This window comes from Ooceraea biroi, chromosome 8 (genome assembly GCF_003672135.1).
Source record: "Ooceraea biroi isolate clonal line C1 chromosome 8, Obir_v5.4, whole genome shotgun sequence".
Lineage (NCBI taxonomy): Eukaryota > Metazoa > Arthropoda > Insecta > Hymenoptera > Formicidae > Ooceraea > Ooceraea biroi.
This window is the reverse complement of record NC_039513.1, coordinates 8,309,033-8,325,549: the sequence shown is the minus strand read 5'-3', so window position 1 is coordinate 8,325,549 and position 16,517 is coordinate 8,309,033. Positions and strand designations below refer to the sequence as shown.

Sequence of the window (16,517 nt, the reverse complement as noted above, 5' to 3'; positions counted from 1 at the left end):
CCGCGAAGTTCTGAGTTGTTGTTATCATAATTTTTTATATTGCCTAGAGTTCTCTGCTATTGAAAATACCGTAAATTCAGAAATGAAAAAGTTCTAGCCGTTAGAAATTTTTTCTTTTCCGAGAAGTTCTGAGTTGATGATATCATTATTTTTTATATTGCCTAGAGTTCTCTGCTATTGAAAATACTGTAAATTCAGAAATGAAAAAGTTCTAGCCGTTAGAAATTTTTTCTTTTTCTGAGAAGTTCTGAGTTGTTGTTATAATTATTTTTTATATTGCCTAGAGTTCTCTGCTATTGAAAATACCGTAAATTCAGAAATGAAAAAGTTCTAGCCGTTAGAAATTTTTTCTTTTTCTGAGAAGTTCTGAGTTGTTGTTATAATTATTTTTTATATTGCCTAGAGTTCTCTGCTATTGAAAATACCGTAAACTCGGAAATGAAAAAGTTCTAGCCCGTAGAAATTTTTTCTTTTCCGAGAAGTTCTGGGTTGTTGAAATCATTATTTTTTATATTGCCTAGAGTTCTCTGCTATTGAAAATACCGTAAATTCAGAAAGGAAAAAGTTCTAGCTGTTAGAAATTTTTTTCTTTTCCGAGAAGTTCTGAGTTGTTGATATCTATATTTTTTATATTGCCTAGAGTTCTCTGCTATCGAAAATATCGTAAACTCAGAAATGAAAAAGTTCTAGCACTTAGAAATTTTAGCCTTCAGTGACCTTGAATGATTTTGACCCGTAGATCAATGTGCGCATCTTCAAACGCTCTACTAGATGGTACGTAAAAAAACATATCATACCATTTAAAAAAACGAAGTTGACCTTCATATGACCTCTACGCGTCCACCTAATAAAAAACTATTTAGAACAAATTATGTGTCCCTCGAAACCATGCAAGTTTGGTCTGACACATTTGTTCTATCACCAATAACAGCCGAGATATTCAGGTGGCCTGTTTAGGTGCCTCACTCTGTATATATCTATACATATATATATAATATATACGCACAAGAGAAATAAAATATCGGAAACGTTTCGATTTTACTCGCCATAAAAGCGTCTTCCTGACGAACATGCCGCGCCGTTCCGCCGGCTTCCTCGCGGCCGCGAGGCGATCGTCTTCGCGTCGCGAGTTCCTTCGCGCGATCATAAAAGGCGCGGAAATACGCGAGTTAACGCACCGCCGGGGCCAGCGGTGCGCTGAACTTTCGATTTCGCGCCTCCCTCGCGTTTCCGAGATTTATGTAAATCTAGAGGCGCGCGTGTAACTGAGAGAGAGAAAGAAAGAGAAGCTTGGCAGCGAGAACGCAGCAGCAGCAGCCCGAGATCCGCGTGGAAGTCGACGCGCAACGTATTTCTCGCCGTAAATCAACGGGTTATGCATAGCGGAGGCAGGAGAGCGCGGCGGCCGCGCCACTTCCGCCCGACAAACGTTTAACATTCAGCGTGCCTCTTCACCCACTACTAAACTCCGACACCCCCAGCGTGACTTAAGTCGCGCTCGGGGCTGCGTGTAATCGCCGACTGTGACGAATGGTCCCGCCGCGAGCGAGAAGAGCGAACGGCGACGCGGCGTGTCGTCCTTTATTACTTATCGCGGCGCGGTTTAATTATCATGCAAAGGTAGCTTCGAGCTGCGTAAACTCGTTAAGTCGTTAAGCGTTGTGGAGGCACTCGAACGTAACGCCGCGCCTCGTGGGGATTCGCGGGAGAGAGCGCGGATGGACGAGCGGGCCGCGTCGGAATTACGAGCTGAAGCGTTTTTGGAGAACACTTCACGCGCGCGCGATCGGGAAGTCGCTTGGCGAACCGCTCTATAGCAAAGATATCGTAACTTTTCATCGAGATACGTCTACTTCCTTCATCGCTGATGGAGAAACAAATTGTTATATAATCGCTACACGTTTGGATGTAGGATCAATATTGTTCATTGGAGCAACGGTGCTCGATCGAAGGAGAGAGAGAGGAAATCGCCGCACGCCTTTCGCAAGTTCGGCCGATACGATCATCGTAATCTCGCTCGATCGACATCAGGAACCGTCGTGGTCGCGTCGGTCCAACGTTCCTTTTTTTCGGCGCAGCACTCCCACGTCCCGGCGGAGTCACGAGCGCGCTTTCACGTATTTGCGCGGCTGTAAAGGTACAACACGTCGTCCCTTTTCCTCTTTCCCTCGAGCGACTCGGACGGGGCCCGAGCGCATAAAGTCAGGTCTGTGAGCAGCTGATAGACAACTCGATCCGACACGACGTGAAAGAAAACGATCCTGAGCGAGGGGTCAAAGGGGTCCCAGTCGTGGCGCGGCTCTCCTCTCGTAAGAGAGAATCCTCCCCTCAAAAAGCGCTAATAAAGTTGCGCCAAGTAATACCAGATGTTGCGGCAACATCACGTGGCTATCGCGCTTGTGCAAATTTCAATAATAACAGGACGACACGTGGGGAGGGAGGCGGCAGAGGAAGAACTCTACGCGCGCGAGATCAGACGTATAATCTCTCTCGGCTCTCCCAAGGCATCGGCAAGCTGCTGCCTTCTCCCATACGTAAATACTCATTATCGATTAGCAGTGACGGTGAGATTATTTCGACGTGAAGCGAGGCAAACGGCGCGGAGAACGAAACGCGCGAGGAGCAACGTGCTTCGTTTCAACGCGAAAACGTAGGAAAAGGTCAAGCTTACGTTGGTGCACGTTAGTTCCAGACGGAAACGTGGAAATGGGTCGTCGCGGGACTCTGTTGCGCGAGAAATGCAAGACGCGAGCGTATAATCGGGAGTAAACGCTCGTGTAACGCGAATGACGGATAGAATCAGAGACGCTTTAATAAAAAGATGAAACGGCGGCGAATCAAGCCGCGCTGCCGTGGCAAGCCGCAGATTGCGAATCTCAGCCGGCGCGTTTAGCCGCCGAGAAAAATGACTCACACGCAAGCGATTACGCCGCCGTGTAATCCGCGCGGGAGCGCGCGATCAGGCGCTCGCACGCACGCACTCGCATGCGTTTACCCGGCGATTAATCCGCCCGGCGTATTGACCAATCGCCTTGACATGAATCGCGAGATCCGCTCGGTGCGTGCAAGAGTTTACCGGCGGGATTAGGGGCGGACTTCGTTAGCGAGCGATTGTAAGCGCCCGCGCGCGCACGATCGGCGTGCAGAATCGCGAAACGAGAAGGCGAAACGCGAAACTCGCTGAGAAAAGGAACAGAACCTGGGATTTTCCATGTACAAGTACGGAGAGGATATCTTGGACAGCGGGGAATCGACGCGCGCGACGAGCGCTAATTACCGAGCGGACGATCGCTGATCGGATTAAATTATAACATTTCGCAGCGGATCGCAGCGCCCTGTCGCGATCGAGTCTCCGCGCGATCTGACGACTTCGTCCTCCGCACAGAATTACGGTGCAGAGTTATTGGGTTGGCCAAAAAGTAATTGCGTTTTTTTCCAATAGATGGACATACATGTCTTGAAACGTAACTAACTTCATTCTAAACCGCAAATTCATTATGTAGGTTAACAACTCACAGTTCAAGCTTGTTTTAGAAAAAGAATACACGATTTCGTTAACAATTGTTTGTTTGCCGTCGATTTCAAAATGGAAAATCAAAAAGAACATTTTCGTCATATTTTCTTTTATTACTTCCGAAAAGGGAAAAACGCTGTGCAAGCTCATAAAAAGTTATGTCATGTATATGGCGAAGATGCTTTAAACTGCGGCAGTGTCAAAATTGGTTTACTAAATTTCGATCTGGAGATTTTTATGTGAAAGATGCACCACGCTCAGGAAGGCCAATCGAAATTGATGATGACAAAATAAAGGCACTGATCGATTCGAATCGGCGTTTAACGACACGAGAGATTGCTGAGAATCTTAACATATCGAAATCGAGTGTTGAAAACCATTTAAAACGACTTGGATACATTAGTAAGCTCGATATTTCGGTACCACATGAGCTGAAAGAAATTCATCTCACTAAGCGTATTGACATCTGCGATTCTCTTTTGAAACGTGAGGAAAATGATCGATTTTTGAAACGTATGATAACAGGCGACGAAAAATCGATCGTCTACAACAACGTCAAACGAAAAAGATGGTGGAGCAAGCGTGATGAACCTGCTGAAAGCACTTGAAAAGCAGATATTCACCAAAGAAAGATTATGCTGTCAGTCTGGTGGGACTTTAAAGGTATTGTGTATTTTGAGCTGCTTGCAAGGAATCAAACCATTAATTCAGACGTATACTGTCGTCAACTGGATAAATTAAATGATGCCATCAAACAGAAACGTCGAGAATTGGTGAATCGCAAAGGTGTTGTGTTTCACCATGATAACGCTAGACCACGTACAAGTTTGGTCACTCGTCAAAAATTGTTGCAGCTTGAATGGGATGTGTTACCACATCCACCATATTCGCCAGACCTGGCACCATCAGATTACCATTTGTTTCGTTCTTTACAAAACGCCTTGAATGGTAAAACCTTTACTGCTGATGAGGATATCAAATCGTTCTTGGAATAGTTTTTTACTGAAAAAGATAAGAACTTTTTTGAGCGCGGAATCATGAAGTTGCCTGAAAAATGGCAAAAGATAATCAAACAAAATGGACAATATATTGTTTAATAAAGTTTTTGTTTCCCATAAAAAATTCGCCTTTTATTTATATAAAAAAAACGCAATTACTTTTTGGCCAACCCAATATTATTGATACCAGCCATCGAATCGTCGCGCGTCGTTGTCGTGCTCGTCGACGTGATTCTCCATCCCACGCCACGCATTTGTAATTCACGGAGGACCATCGAGACGAGTATCGTCAGGCGTTATGCTAATATCAGCATGGTGTCATTCTCTCGGCCGTATATCACTGACCACCTACCCGTTCGGCTCGCTGAATAATACCGTACCGTTCGTCTCCTCGGGGTCGCGCATTTTCCTCTTCAGTCTTCTTGCTTTCCTCGCTGTGACCGGAGATTTTCATCGCCACGTGGATTTTGCGACACGACGCGATGCGACGAGCGCGAGAGCGGGCACTCCCGCACTCGCGGCCCGGCTGTTACGAGCCGGGGCGCTATTAAATTATAATTCGCGGCACGTTCTATGCCGCACGTTACCTCATACTTTCCTCCCACTATTTATAGGCCGACGCTCGCTCGCTCGTTTCTTGCCGCAGCGAGAGCTACGAACCGGCGCCGGGCGAGCGCACGCTAACGCGCGAGCACTCGCGCGATTACGGCCGTGAGAAATCGCGGTTGCCGGCGTGGCAGATGCAACGACCTGTACGTGTGGATATACGCCGCGCCGAGGAAATTGAAACGTTCCTATGCAGATTACCGCGAGGCCGTGTTCCCGCGCGTTGAGTAATACCTGACGAATGGTCCTCGCCGTGTCACGACGCCACGCCGTCGCGCCTTGTACCCGATGTAATACCTGATTTCGCGGACGCATAAAAAGCAGGCATTAACGGATGTAAATAGCGAGATAATTATCTCGCTGCGGAGAGAACGCGACGCGTATCCATCCGATCGCCCGAGATATCCAGTTTACAAATCAAGCGTCCACCACACTGAGAAACATTTTCATCGGATAAACCGATTACATAGTAACAAACGGATATATCCGATTAAAGTGCATAAAAGATAAAGGAAAATGATCGGACATATCCGATGAAGGTAATCGGAAAACTATTTAATCGGTTTATCCGATGAAAAATTTTTCTCAGTGCACCTTGACACGTTCTTGGGAAAAACACGTTCGCCATTCTGCAGTCATCTATATTTATGTGTATATGTGTGCATTTCGTTTTAATTTCATGTCGAGTTGTTATTAACGCTGCCGTTGATCAGACTCGAGTACGGTTCACGTTGTTCTCCGTTCGTCCGGCAGCGTGAGCATGGTTTCATTGTTAAACCACCACTGCCACCCACAATCATCTGTTACTTTCTTTCTGCGGGCTTAAGTTAAATCACCAGCATGCCTGCTACAATCTGGTTACATATGCACGCAGCTAGGCGTGGATAAATAAACGGGGAAACGTGCGCGTGTATACACCTCGATCCTCGAGAAAATCTCGACGATGTCGCAAGCGAATCGCTCGTGCCGCGAAATAAATAACAGAAAATACGATTTCGAATTCTCAGTCTACCGTTATCTTGCGATCAGTCGGGCGATCGAAGCACCGCGAATAAATTGTCGTGGCACCCCGAATAATGTCGTAAATAACACTTTCAGAGATCTTCTGGGGAACAGAGACGCATTTGTAAATCCCTTTCCGGTCAGTCCTCGATCGATTGTGAGACTGCCTTTGCGCACATGCTCTTACGCAACGCGCCGCGATCGTTTTAATTCCAGATCAGGTCCCCGATACGATTCCGCGGGCACGATCGATCATCGCGCACGACGTGATCGATACGTCGAGTCAAAAGCCGGAATGCGGCGGGCGGCATTGATGGCACGCAGCGTATTCGCGCGATTTGCCATTCATTAGCCGCGTTTCTATCTAATCGCCTTGCAAGTAGTATCTCAGACGGTGATGACAGAAATAAGAACTTATACCCTCGTCCATTTTTTATCGAAACTATTGCGTCATTAAGTATGAAACTTTACAAATAGAACATAAACTTTTGCATTTTTTGGCACATGGACATGATTTATTTTCAATCGAAGTATGCGCCCATGTTATCTACACACTTCTGCCATTTTAGTGGTAGTTGGTCTATGCCTCTACTATAGAAGCCAGGAGTACGGGAATCGATGAAGTCGCGGAAGGCTGTTTCGACTGCCTGTTGAGAATTGAAGAATTTTCCCACCAACAAGTTGTCCAAATTCCGGAAGAAGTGATAGTCGGTAGGTGATAGATCTGGTGAATATGGTGGATGACGGAGAGTTTGCAATTCCAACTCCCGTAGCTTTGCCACGGTCAGTCGTGCAGTGTGCGGTCGAGCATTATCATGCAACAGGATTGGCATTGACCGATTGACCAATTTCGGTTGTTTAATAGCAAGTTGTTGCATCATTTCGTCCAGTTGCTTGCAATATACTTCAGCCGTTATCGATGTACCAGGTTTCATAAAGTTGTAGTAGATAACACCTGACCTGGACCACCAAACAGTCACCATAAGCTTCTTCTGTGTAATGTTGGGTTTCGCGCGATGTCTCGGTGGTTCATCAGCGTTCAACCACTGATGTGAGCGTTTACGATTGTCGTAGAGTATCCACTTTTCATCGCAGGTGACAATTCGATTAAAAAAAGATTCATTTTTGTGACGGGAAAGCAAAGAAAGTGAAGCCTCTAGACGTTGCGCCTACTGCGCATCGGTCAATTCGTACAGGACCCATTTGTCCAACTTCTTTATCTTACCAATTGCAGCTAAATGAACCAATATGGTGGGTATGGAAACATTGAATATCGATGTCAATTCACGCGTACTTTGAGATGGATCGGACTCTACTACGGCTCTCAAGTGATCATTATCCACCTTCGTCTTTAGTCTTCCACGTGGCTCATTAGCGAGGCTGAAATCTTCATTTCTGAAGTTTTTGAACCAATTGCCCACCGTTGCTTTAGTAGTTGAACCTTCACCAAATACAGCGTTGATATTACGAGCTGTCTCCGACACTGTGGTTCCACGGCGGAACTCATATTCATAAATCACACGAATTTTGGACTTTTCCATAGTTCTATAAAAAAGAATCCACCAATAAAACTAATGAAGATATTTGAACAAACAAATATGACATTTGAAGAGCGAACATACATCTATCACACTAACCTAACCTGATACTGACGTCTGGCGCCAAATTTGAGATAACAAATGTTAAAGATGGCGCTTTTACATTTGTAAAGTTTCATACTTAATGACCCAATAAAACTTTGAAGGAAATCGTATCTCCACACACACACGGCTAATATTTGCTTGACGGAGAAAGATAAGTCCCTGCTGAGTCCGCTTACGAGGATAAGCGCGAAAGAGTGCAGGCAAACACACGGCGCGGTACCTGAGGTCGTACTTACCGGGGTAGCCTTCCGGGATGACTATTTCCGGCCCCACTTTGACGTCGTGACGGTAACGATGCATCAGCAGCGTCGCCGTGACTCTCAGCGATCTCTGCTGTTGCTTGTACAGCAGTATCGGCCTTCCACCGGCACCTTCGACCCTGACCACTCTCGGCAGTGAGAATCTGTCCAGGAACTCGCGCAATGGCATGAAACCACCGCCGGAACCTGCCGCCTCTGCGGTCGCCTCCCTCGAGCTCGGCAGCGAGTCCTCGCCGGTTCCGGTGGCCTCGCCGCTCGACAAAGTCGAAAATTCACCAGTCGACGACATCGCGACGCAGTGTCTTTCTCTCTCTTTCTCCCTCTCACGGTATTCAGCACCAAAACTTGCTCGCGACTCCTCTCACGCTCCACCAGTCCGCGCGATGTACGCTTCGCGTTGCCGCATCGGAACCTCCCGCTCCAAAAGCGCCTCGGAGCGATCAGATCGACGACTTCCGTCCGCACACTCGGTGAACGCGCAGGCACTGTGTAAACAAGGTGTACAAAATAATTGACTCGTTCATAAAAGGGAGTTGCGTCTTAAAATTGAAGAAACAATCGTGTTAAGTCGATCAAAAGAGGAATAATCGCTTCTAATCGCTTTCGCAGGAATCTCCTATCTCCCGAACGTAGTTTCGACTGATTTATAGCGCGGAAAGCTTCAAGGAATTCAAGCGAGCAAATAAGCAAGCAGGCAAGAGGTGACGTCCGCAGTAACCCGAGTAACCAGCTGCGTTTCCGGTTCGTAATGGTATGCACCCCACGACGTCGGGGCAAAGTGCATTTCCTCTCCCCTTCCCCCTCTCCCTCAAACCACCCCCGACTTGAAATTGGTCGTTCCACACGGCACACCGCAACCTTGACAGTGATGCGCCAGCGGCGAACTAAGCGCGCGAGCTAATGAGTGATTACACTTCGGGTTCTGCGACGACGACGACGATGATGATGATGACGAATTTATGACGATGATTATCTCCCCATGGCATACCAGTGTGTCGCCACCGGTGTTTGTCTTGGTGATGAGCGACTGGCTCTGTGTCGCGAAAGGAGGAAGGGGGAAAACGTGGACGGAATGGCGAAGCGGCTTTGCTACTTGCGAGAGCAAGTCGCCTCTCGCTTTTGAAGTCGCGATCGCGGCAGAAATCGCGCGGGGGAGAGGCAGAGGAGGATGCAGCGGCGAACGATTGATCGCGGAACGTTAATTGCACGTCGACTGTCGATTAATAATGAGCAACCCTTGCCCCGGTGGGCGATCGAGGTTGTTTCGCGCGGCATGATTTTTCGGTGAAATTTTCAGCCTCGATTTCGCCGCGACTTTGCTTCATCGGTCGATTTCCCTGGCCACCGCGAAAGCGGCTACACTCGCACTCTCGTCCCTCGCTCTCGCCGCACTTTCTCTGTCTTGCGAGTTCCTCCTTCTACCCCCGCGGCTCGTCCTCTTACGCATTCACTCGCGGGATTTTCACGTAATTAGGAACGATGATTCGTGCCTGTTAGCGGCTCTTTCTCTCTCTCCCTCTTTCTCTCTCTGCGACGAGTGGAATATGATTTATTTACGCGCGCGCTGTCACCCTCGTAATGCACTTTCCTGAGTGACTTGCACCCGTGACATTCCACGGGTACGCACGGACTCGCCGCGATATTGCGTGCGTATACGAATGACGGGAATTAATATTCCGCAAATGTATGGACACGATGTGCCGAAGACTCCGGCCACGTTATCCGCGATCCGAACATGCATACGCACGAGACCGAACGAGCATTTTTGTTCCTCCCCCTGCATCTTCCGAATCCGTGACTCCGTCCTCTCGCGGGTCCACCCCCGGTTCGCACGCACAACGTTATCGAACTAAGATAACATTATGAGACTCGCCGCGTAATGGGCTTTTAATTGCCCGCGACCCGAAGCGACCGTGACAAAGCTATCGCGAACTAGCACGACATCCGGCTATGACGCGTCGAGCTACGCATCTTGATAGACACCCTCCTCGCTCCCCGTTTTTCCACGCTTTTTGTGCCGCCCGTTCGTCTTGCGATCTGCTGCAGTTAGTATGCACGTTGTACGCGAGGGAGTACTTGCCATTCCGCTCGTACGTACGCGCGATCTTCCTCAGAAATCGCACTCTCCCCCCCTTCTCGCCCCTCGTCCAATGCTTGTGTGTATGTACGTATGATACGTTCGCAGTTCGAGTTTAAGGAGAACGACTGAACTTTGAAAGGAACTCGCGGGCGGCTGTGACGGAACGGTTTCTTTTCGGGGCTTTCTGATTTCACTCTCCGAAGGCTCTTGTTCTTCCGGCATTGTTCGCGGCTCAAAGACGTGGGACGATTCGTCACGTGCGACAGGCGTCAAAGCGCGCATTCCGTCGCGTGTATTATTGCGAGCGCAAGTGGAACTGACGCGAGTGCCTACGCGGGGATCCCCGATAACGAGTAATTAAGCCCGCATTCACGCGGGTTTACGCTAAAACGCCACGCCGCAGAGTGTCGAGTGCATAATGGATCGCGCGAGGTGAAAGTGTAGATTTAGCAATGCTCCCCCCATTAGCGGCCATTCTGAGCTGGAAATGCTTTATGTTTTCCACGCGGCGTTGCTGCGGACGTCCCTGACGTAATTTTCCTGCGGAGGACTTATCGTAATCCCGCGAGCGATGTTAATCGGGCTTATGAAAGTAATTCGGCGCTGCGCGCGATTTTCTAACAATACGACGATTAATTAGACAACGGGAACAGCGAGCCGCGCGGTTTTTAATTATGCTTGCAATGCGGAATGCGAGGTCGTAATGAGAGGAGGCTCCCGTTTAGCGTGGTGAAAGTGTATCGTCAGCCGAATGGTGAAGTCGGCGGTAATCATCAATTAACGTTCCGCGCATTCATATAGGACAATATAATAGTGACATGACAATCTGAGAAATCATTATCTAGAATCAAACTTTTATGTCATTTCGAAAAATATTTGAAAGGATTGATATAATGAGGGAAAAATTAGTATTACGATGCGAGATGTGTTTGCACATCTTCATCTTTACCTTTTAATAAATATCTATTCCGTGTTTTGCGTTATTCCATGTTCCAGGACACATGAAACTAGTGACAACCATCATCATCGACAGAATCCGCTCCGAGTGCCACAATGCTCCAATTTGAGCACCGTACATCCATCAGCCTGACGATTTCCGGTGGATACACGGTGGCCAGATTCGATCCCGTTCACTGTAATTATCCTTAACGCTCACGTCGTCGACTAAACTCGACGAATCTGCTTCGTGCTTGGTAATCACCAGAAGCAATTGCTCTCGCAACAGGCATTCGTCTCACTCGCGCGTGCTAACGAGATCGAGGCACGTGTTGGGACTCCGTGATCGCGGGGATCCATATCCCCAGAAGGATTTCACGCGACTTCTCAAAAACTCTGATTAAAACAATCGAAAGCAAAAGAACCATTGAAAAAAAGATATTAAAGTCACCAGTTGGAGGATCGCAAGATTCCGACGATTTTCGGTTCAACCGGGAACTTCCGGTGGATCGGCCCGGCTCTTCTCGAAGGGTTGGATGTTCGGCACGATACGAGCGATCCATCGATCGAACGATCGATCGATTGGTCGAGGCGTAGCTACGAATGGAGCGGCGACGAGGTGCGCCCCGACACTCCGGACGAGATCGCGCGACTAAAGCTCGCAAACCGCAGAGACGCGGCGGAGCGCTAACGCCGAGCGTGTCTCCCCACTTCAGGATCCCCAGTTCAAATAAACTGTATCGCGCAGGCTCGCGTGCTCTCAGGAATCTCTCCTCGGAGTCGTCAAGCCTTTTCTTCCTTTCCGCCCGCGACGAGAACTGCCTTCTTCCCTCCGCCGTGCGGGACTTCCGTTTCCGCGCGCTCAGAGTTCGCGCGATGAAACGGAGACGATTAGAGCCCGGCAGTTGGATGAGCCAATCGTGATCATTTTGATAATTTTGTTCTCGTTTCACTCGACGTGATTTCACGTTTCGTGACTATAAATGATTTATCTCGAAAACGGTCAAGGTTGAAAATTTCTTACGCAATTTCCTTATTTTTTAGCAATAGTCCAAGTATAGTTAGCAATCACCAGCTGCGAGGAGGTCGTGGGATTTAACAATGCTCGTTGTTTCACGCGTCCCAGGCTAAAATCCTCCTCCAGATTCTTGAATCTCTGACTCGTTCGAATTTTCTATCTAGTTTATTTCGAATCTATTGGGTTGGCCAAAAAGTAATTGCGTTTTTTTTTATATAAATAAAAGGCGAATTTTTCATGGGAAACAAAAACTTTATTAAACAATATATTGTCCATTTTGTTTGATTATCTTTTGCCATTTTTCAGGCAACTTCATGATTCCGCGCTCAAAAAAGTTCTTATCTTTTTCAGCAAAAAACAATTCCAAGAACGATTTGATATCCTCATCGGCAGTAAAGGTTTTACCATTCAAGGCGTTTTGTAAAGAACGAAACAAATGGTAATCTGATGGTGCCAGGTCTGGCGAATATGGTGGATGTGGTAACACATCCCATTCAAGCTGCAACAATTTTTGACGAGTGACCAAACTTGTACGTGGTCTAGCGTTATCATGGTGAAACACAACACCTTTGCGATTCACCAATTCTCGACGTTTCTGTTTGATGGCATCATTTAATTTATCCAGTTGACGACAGTATACGTCTGAATTAATGGTTTGATTCCTTGCAAGCAGCTCAAAATACACAATACCTTTAAAGTCCCACCAGACTGACAGCATAATCTTTCTTTGGTGAATATCTGCTTTTCAAGTGCTTTCAGCAGGTTCATCACGCTTGCTCCACCATCTTTTTCGTTTGACGTTGTTGTAGACGATCGATTTTTCGTCGCCTGTTATCATACGTTTCAAAAATCGATCATTTTCCTCACGTTTCAAAAGAGAATCGCAGATGTCAATACGCTTAGTGAGATGAATTTCTTTCAGCTCATGTGGTACCGAAATATCGAGCTTACTAATGTATCCAAGTCGTTTTAAATGGTTTTCAACACTCGATTTCGATATGTTAAGATTCTCAGCAATCTCTCGTGTCGTTAAACGCCGATTCGAATCGATCAGTGCCTTTATTTTGTCATCATCAATTTCGATTGGCCTTCCTGAGCGTGGTGCATCTTTCACATAAAAATCTCCAGATCGAAATTTAGTAAACCAATTTTGACACTGCCGCAGTTTAAAGCATCTTCGCCATATACATCAGATAACTTTTTATGAGCTTGCACAGCGTTTTTCCCTTTTCGGAAGTAATAAAACAAAATATGACGAAAATGTTCTTTTTGATTTTCCATTTTGAAATCGACGGCAAACAAACAATTGTTAACGAAATCGTGTACTTTCTTTTTCTAAAACAAGCTTGAACTGTGAGTTGTTAACCTACATAATGAATTTGCGGTTTAGAATGAAGTTAGTTACGTCTCAAGACATGTATGTCCATCTATTGGAAAAAAACGCAATTACTTTTTGGCCAACTCAATAGTTTATTTGGGTGGGATATACTAGGGCTAGTGTCTTATTGTTTAGTTAATTCGAATCTAGTTTAATTCGAACGTTGGATTTTTCATCTCTTGGAAAAGACTCGGAAAAACCGGCACAATCAATTTATCGAGGGAATCGATCGGCAGCCGAATTATGAGCACGATGTTTGCCCATGCAATTAACGGTGGCGCGTTACGCATCCTCCGGGACCAATTACCGCTCCGGTAATTTAAGATTTCACGTCGAATTCGACCGTGACCAGTAACAGCGTGACCTTCGATACACCTTTGGCGACCTGCAAACTGGAATGCGCGGGATCGCAAGCCGCTGGATTTCTCACCGATCTATGTTCGCCGCGATGTATCCGACTCGATGTCGTCCCCTAATTACAAAGACGCGCGTAACAGTTAATACCGTGATTATTACAGGTATCGAGGTATGACTCGACGCCGGCTATAAATGACCTGACTGGCTGTATGTATGTTGTTCGCCATATGCGCCCGCCGCGCATATGGCGTGCCACTTTTCGCGGGCCTCTCGAAGATGGACCGCTACGCGGCGAATTGCGTAACAATGATCCGCCGTTACGAATGAAAAACGCGGGCCTGCTCATCGGTACCGCGCTTTTCGTAACTGTAATCCGAGCGGAAGTGTGTCGCGCACACTGACCTCTATTCGTCGCGATCATCGCGAGAGAAGACTCGCGGACGCCGGCCTGCTTCGCGCGAGTTCTGGTTGAAAAATATCGAGGATACTGGCGAGGGTCGAACTACTCGATATTCTCACAAATACGATATACATACAAAATCTCACCTTGTACGCAACAAAAAGTTTAAAATGCTTTTTATAAAAATCAAAACTAAATATGAAATCAATAGTTAACTAGCCAAGTACCTCGAAGCAATTCAGTTTGAGTATTTTATCCAAATGTTTTCCATGCATACTCTCTTATCACATGACGACATTGAAGTACTTGGTGTGCCCGTGTCTCTGTGTAATCTGATTGAAAACTTTTAAATTATTTCATATTGCATATCAATTGACATGACCACTGCGGTACTTGGCTAGTTAACTATTGATTTCATATTTAGTTTTGATTTTTATAAAAAGCATTTTAAACTTTTTGTTGCGTACAAAGTGAGATTTTGTATGTACTTGGCGTACTTTTTTTTACCTTTATAAGGTTTTCGTACTGATCTCATTGCTTTTTGTAATTATCTTTTAACAAAAATGTAGTAGTATTATTGATGTATTTTTATCTTATACTATCTTACCGGTTTGGATTAATGCTGCAATACTGTATCCGATACATAATGTACTAAGGCCCAATTTCTTCACCTCTCGATAACTTTATCCAAAAGATATCTCGTAGAATCAGTTTTCTTCACCTTTGTAACCCGACAGAATATGGTAATTTATAATAACATTCTAGACACTTTGTGTCAAAAGTGAGTAGTATGAAGAATAGCTATCCGTTAAATACGTAATCAGAGGTTTCAATGAAGAAATAAATTTTTAGTTATCTGGAAGATAGCTATTGAGAGGTATGAAGAAACCGGGCATAAGTGGAGAATGATAAAGGAAGAGAGATATCAGTCTGTTAGTTATCTCTGAAAGAGTTTTTTATTTTCTATGGATATTGCGGGTACAAGTGTTGTATACCGATACTTTTGTTTTGTTCGCTACCACGTCGCTTGAATGAACTTATTGGATTGGATATTGTCGTGCAACGTCGTCGTCGTCGACGTGGTGCAACGTCGTCCCCGTCGCCGTCCGGCGCCGTCCTCTGAAAAGCTGGCGCCTCTGAAACGCCGGCGCCTCTGCTGCGCCGCGCGTCTGAAACGCTGGCGCAGCTACGCTGGCGCCTCTGAAATGCTGGCGCCTCTGAAACACTGGCGCAGCTACGCTGGCGCCTCTGAAACGCTAGCGCCTCTGAAACGCTGGCGCAGCTACACTGGTGCCTCTGAACCACTGGCGCAGCTACACTGGCGCCTCTGAAACGCTGGCGCAGCTACACTGGCGCCTCTGAAACACTGGCGCAGCTACGCTGGCGCCTCCGAAACGCAGGCGCAGCTACACTGGCGCCTCTGAAACGCTGGCGCAGCTACGCTGGCGCCTCCGAAACGCAGGCGCAGCTACGCTGACGCCTCTGAAACGCTGGCGCAGCTACGCTGGCGCCTCTGAAACGCTAGCGCCTCTGAAACGCTGGCGCAGCTACACTGGCGCCTCTGAAACGCTGGCGCAGCTACGCTGGCGCCTCCGAAACGCAGGCGCAGCTACACTGGCGCCTCTGAAACGCAGGCGCAGCTACACTGACGCCTCTGAAACGCTGGCGCAGCTACGCTGGCGCCTCTGAAACGCTAGCGCCTCTGAAACGCTGGCGCAGCTACACTGGCGCCTCTGAAACGCTGGCGCAGCTACGCTGGCGCCTCCGAAACGCAGGCGCAGCTACACTGGCGCCTCCGAAACGCAGGCGCAGCTACACTGGCGCCTCTGAAACGCTGGCGCAGCTACGCTGGCGCCTCCGAAACGCAGGCGCAGCTACGCTGACGCCTCTGAAACGCTGGCGCAGCTACGCTGGCGCCTCTGAAACGCTAGCGCCTCTGAAACGCTGGCGCAGCTACACTGGCGCCTCTGAAACGCTGGCGCAGCTACGCTGGCGCCTCCGAAACGCAGGCGCAGCTACACTGGCGCCTCTGAAACGCTGGCGCAGCTACACTGGCGCCTCTGAAACACTGGCGCAGCTACACTGGCGCCTCTAAAACGCTAGCGCCTCCGAAACGCAGGCGCCTCTGCTGTGCCGGCGCCTCTGAAACGCTGGCGCCTCTGCTGCGCCGGCGTCTCTTACGCCGTCGCCGTCCGGCGACGTGAACCTATCGTACGTATGTGTACGCGCCTTTAGGGACAAACTCGCTTTGCTTGTGTGCGTGCGAGCGTACGTACGTGAGTCTGAACCTGAATCTGGAGAAGAATGAAACGTCACAAGTGTTGC

At 47.6% G+C, this 16,517-nt stretch overlaps 1 protein-coding gene across 1 annotated transcript in view; it reads right to left on the bottom strand.

Moving 5' to 3' along the window:
• The window catches only part of LOC105275698, a 60,065-nt gene extending 48,392 nt beyond the window's left edge, over positions 1-11,673 (bottom strand). Inside the window, exons 1-2 of the mRNA XM_011332732.3 lie at positions 11,053-11,673; positions 8,000-8,508 (exon numbers count right to left, since the gene is read on the bottom strand). Coding sequence (XP_011331034.1) covers positions 8,000-8,312 — 313 coding nt within the window. The 5' untranslated portion in view covers positions 8,313-8,508; positions 11,053-11,673. The remainder of the gene's footprint in view (positions 1-7,999; positions 8,509-11,052) is intronic.
• Between the last annotated feature and the right edge of the window lie 4,844 nt (positions 11,674-16,517).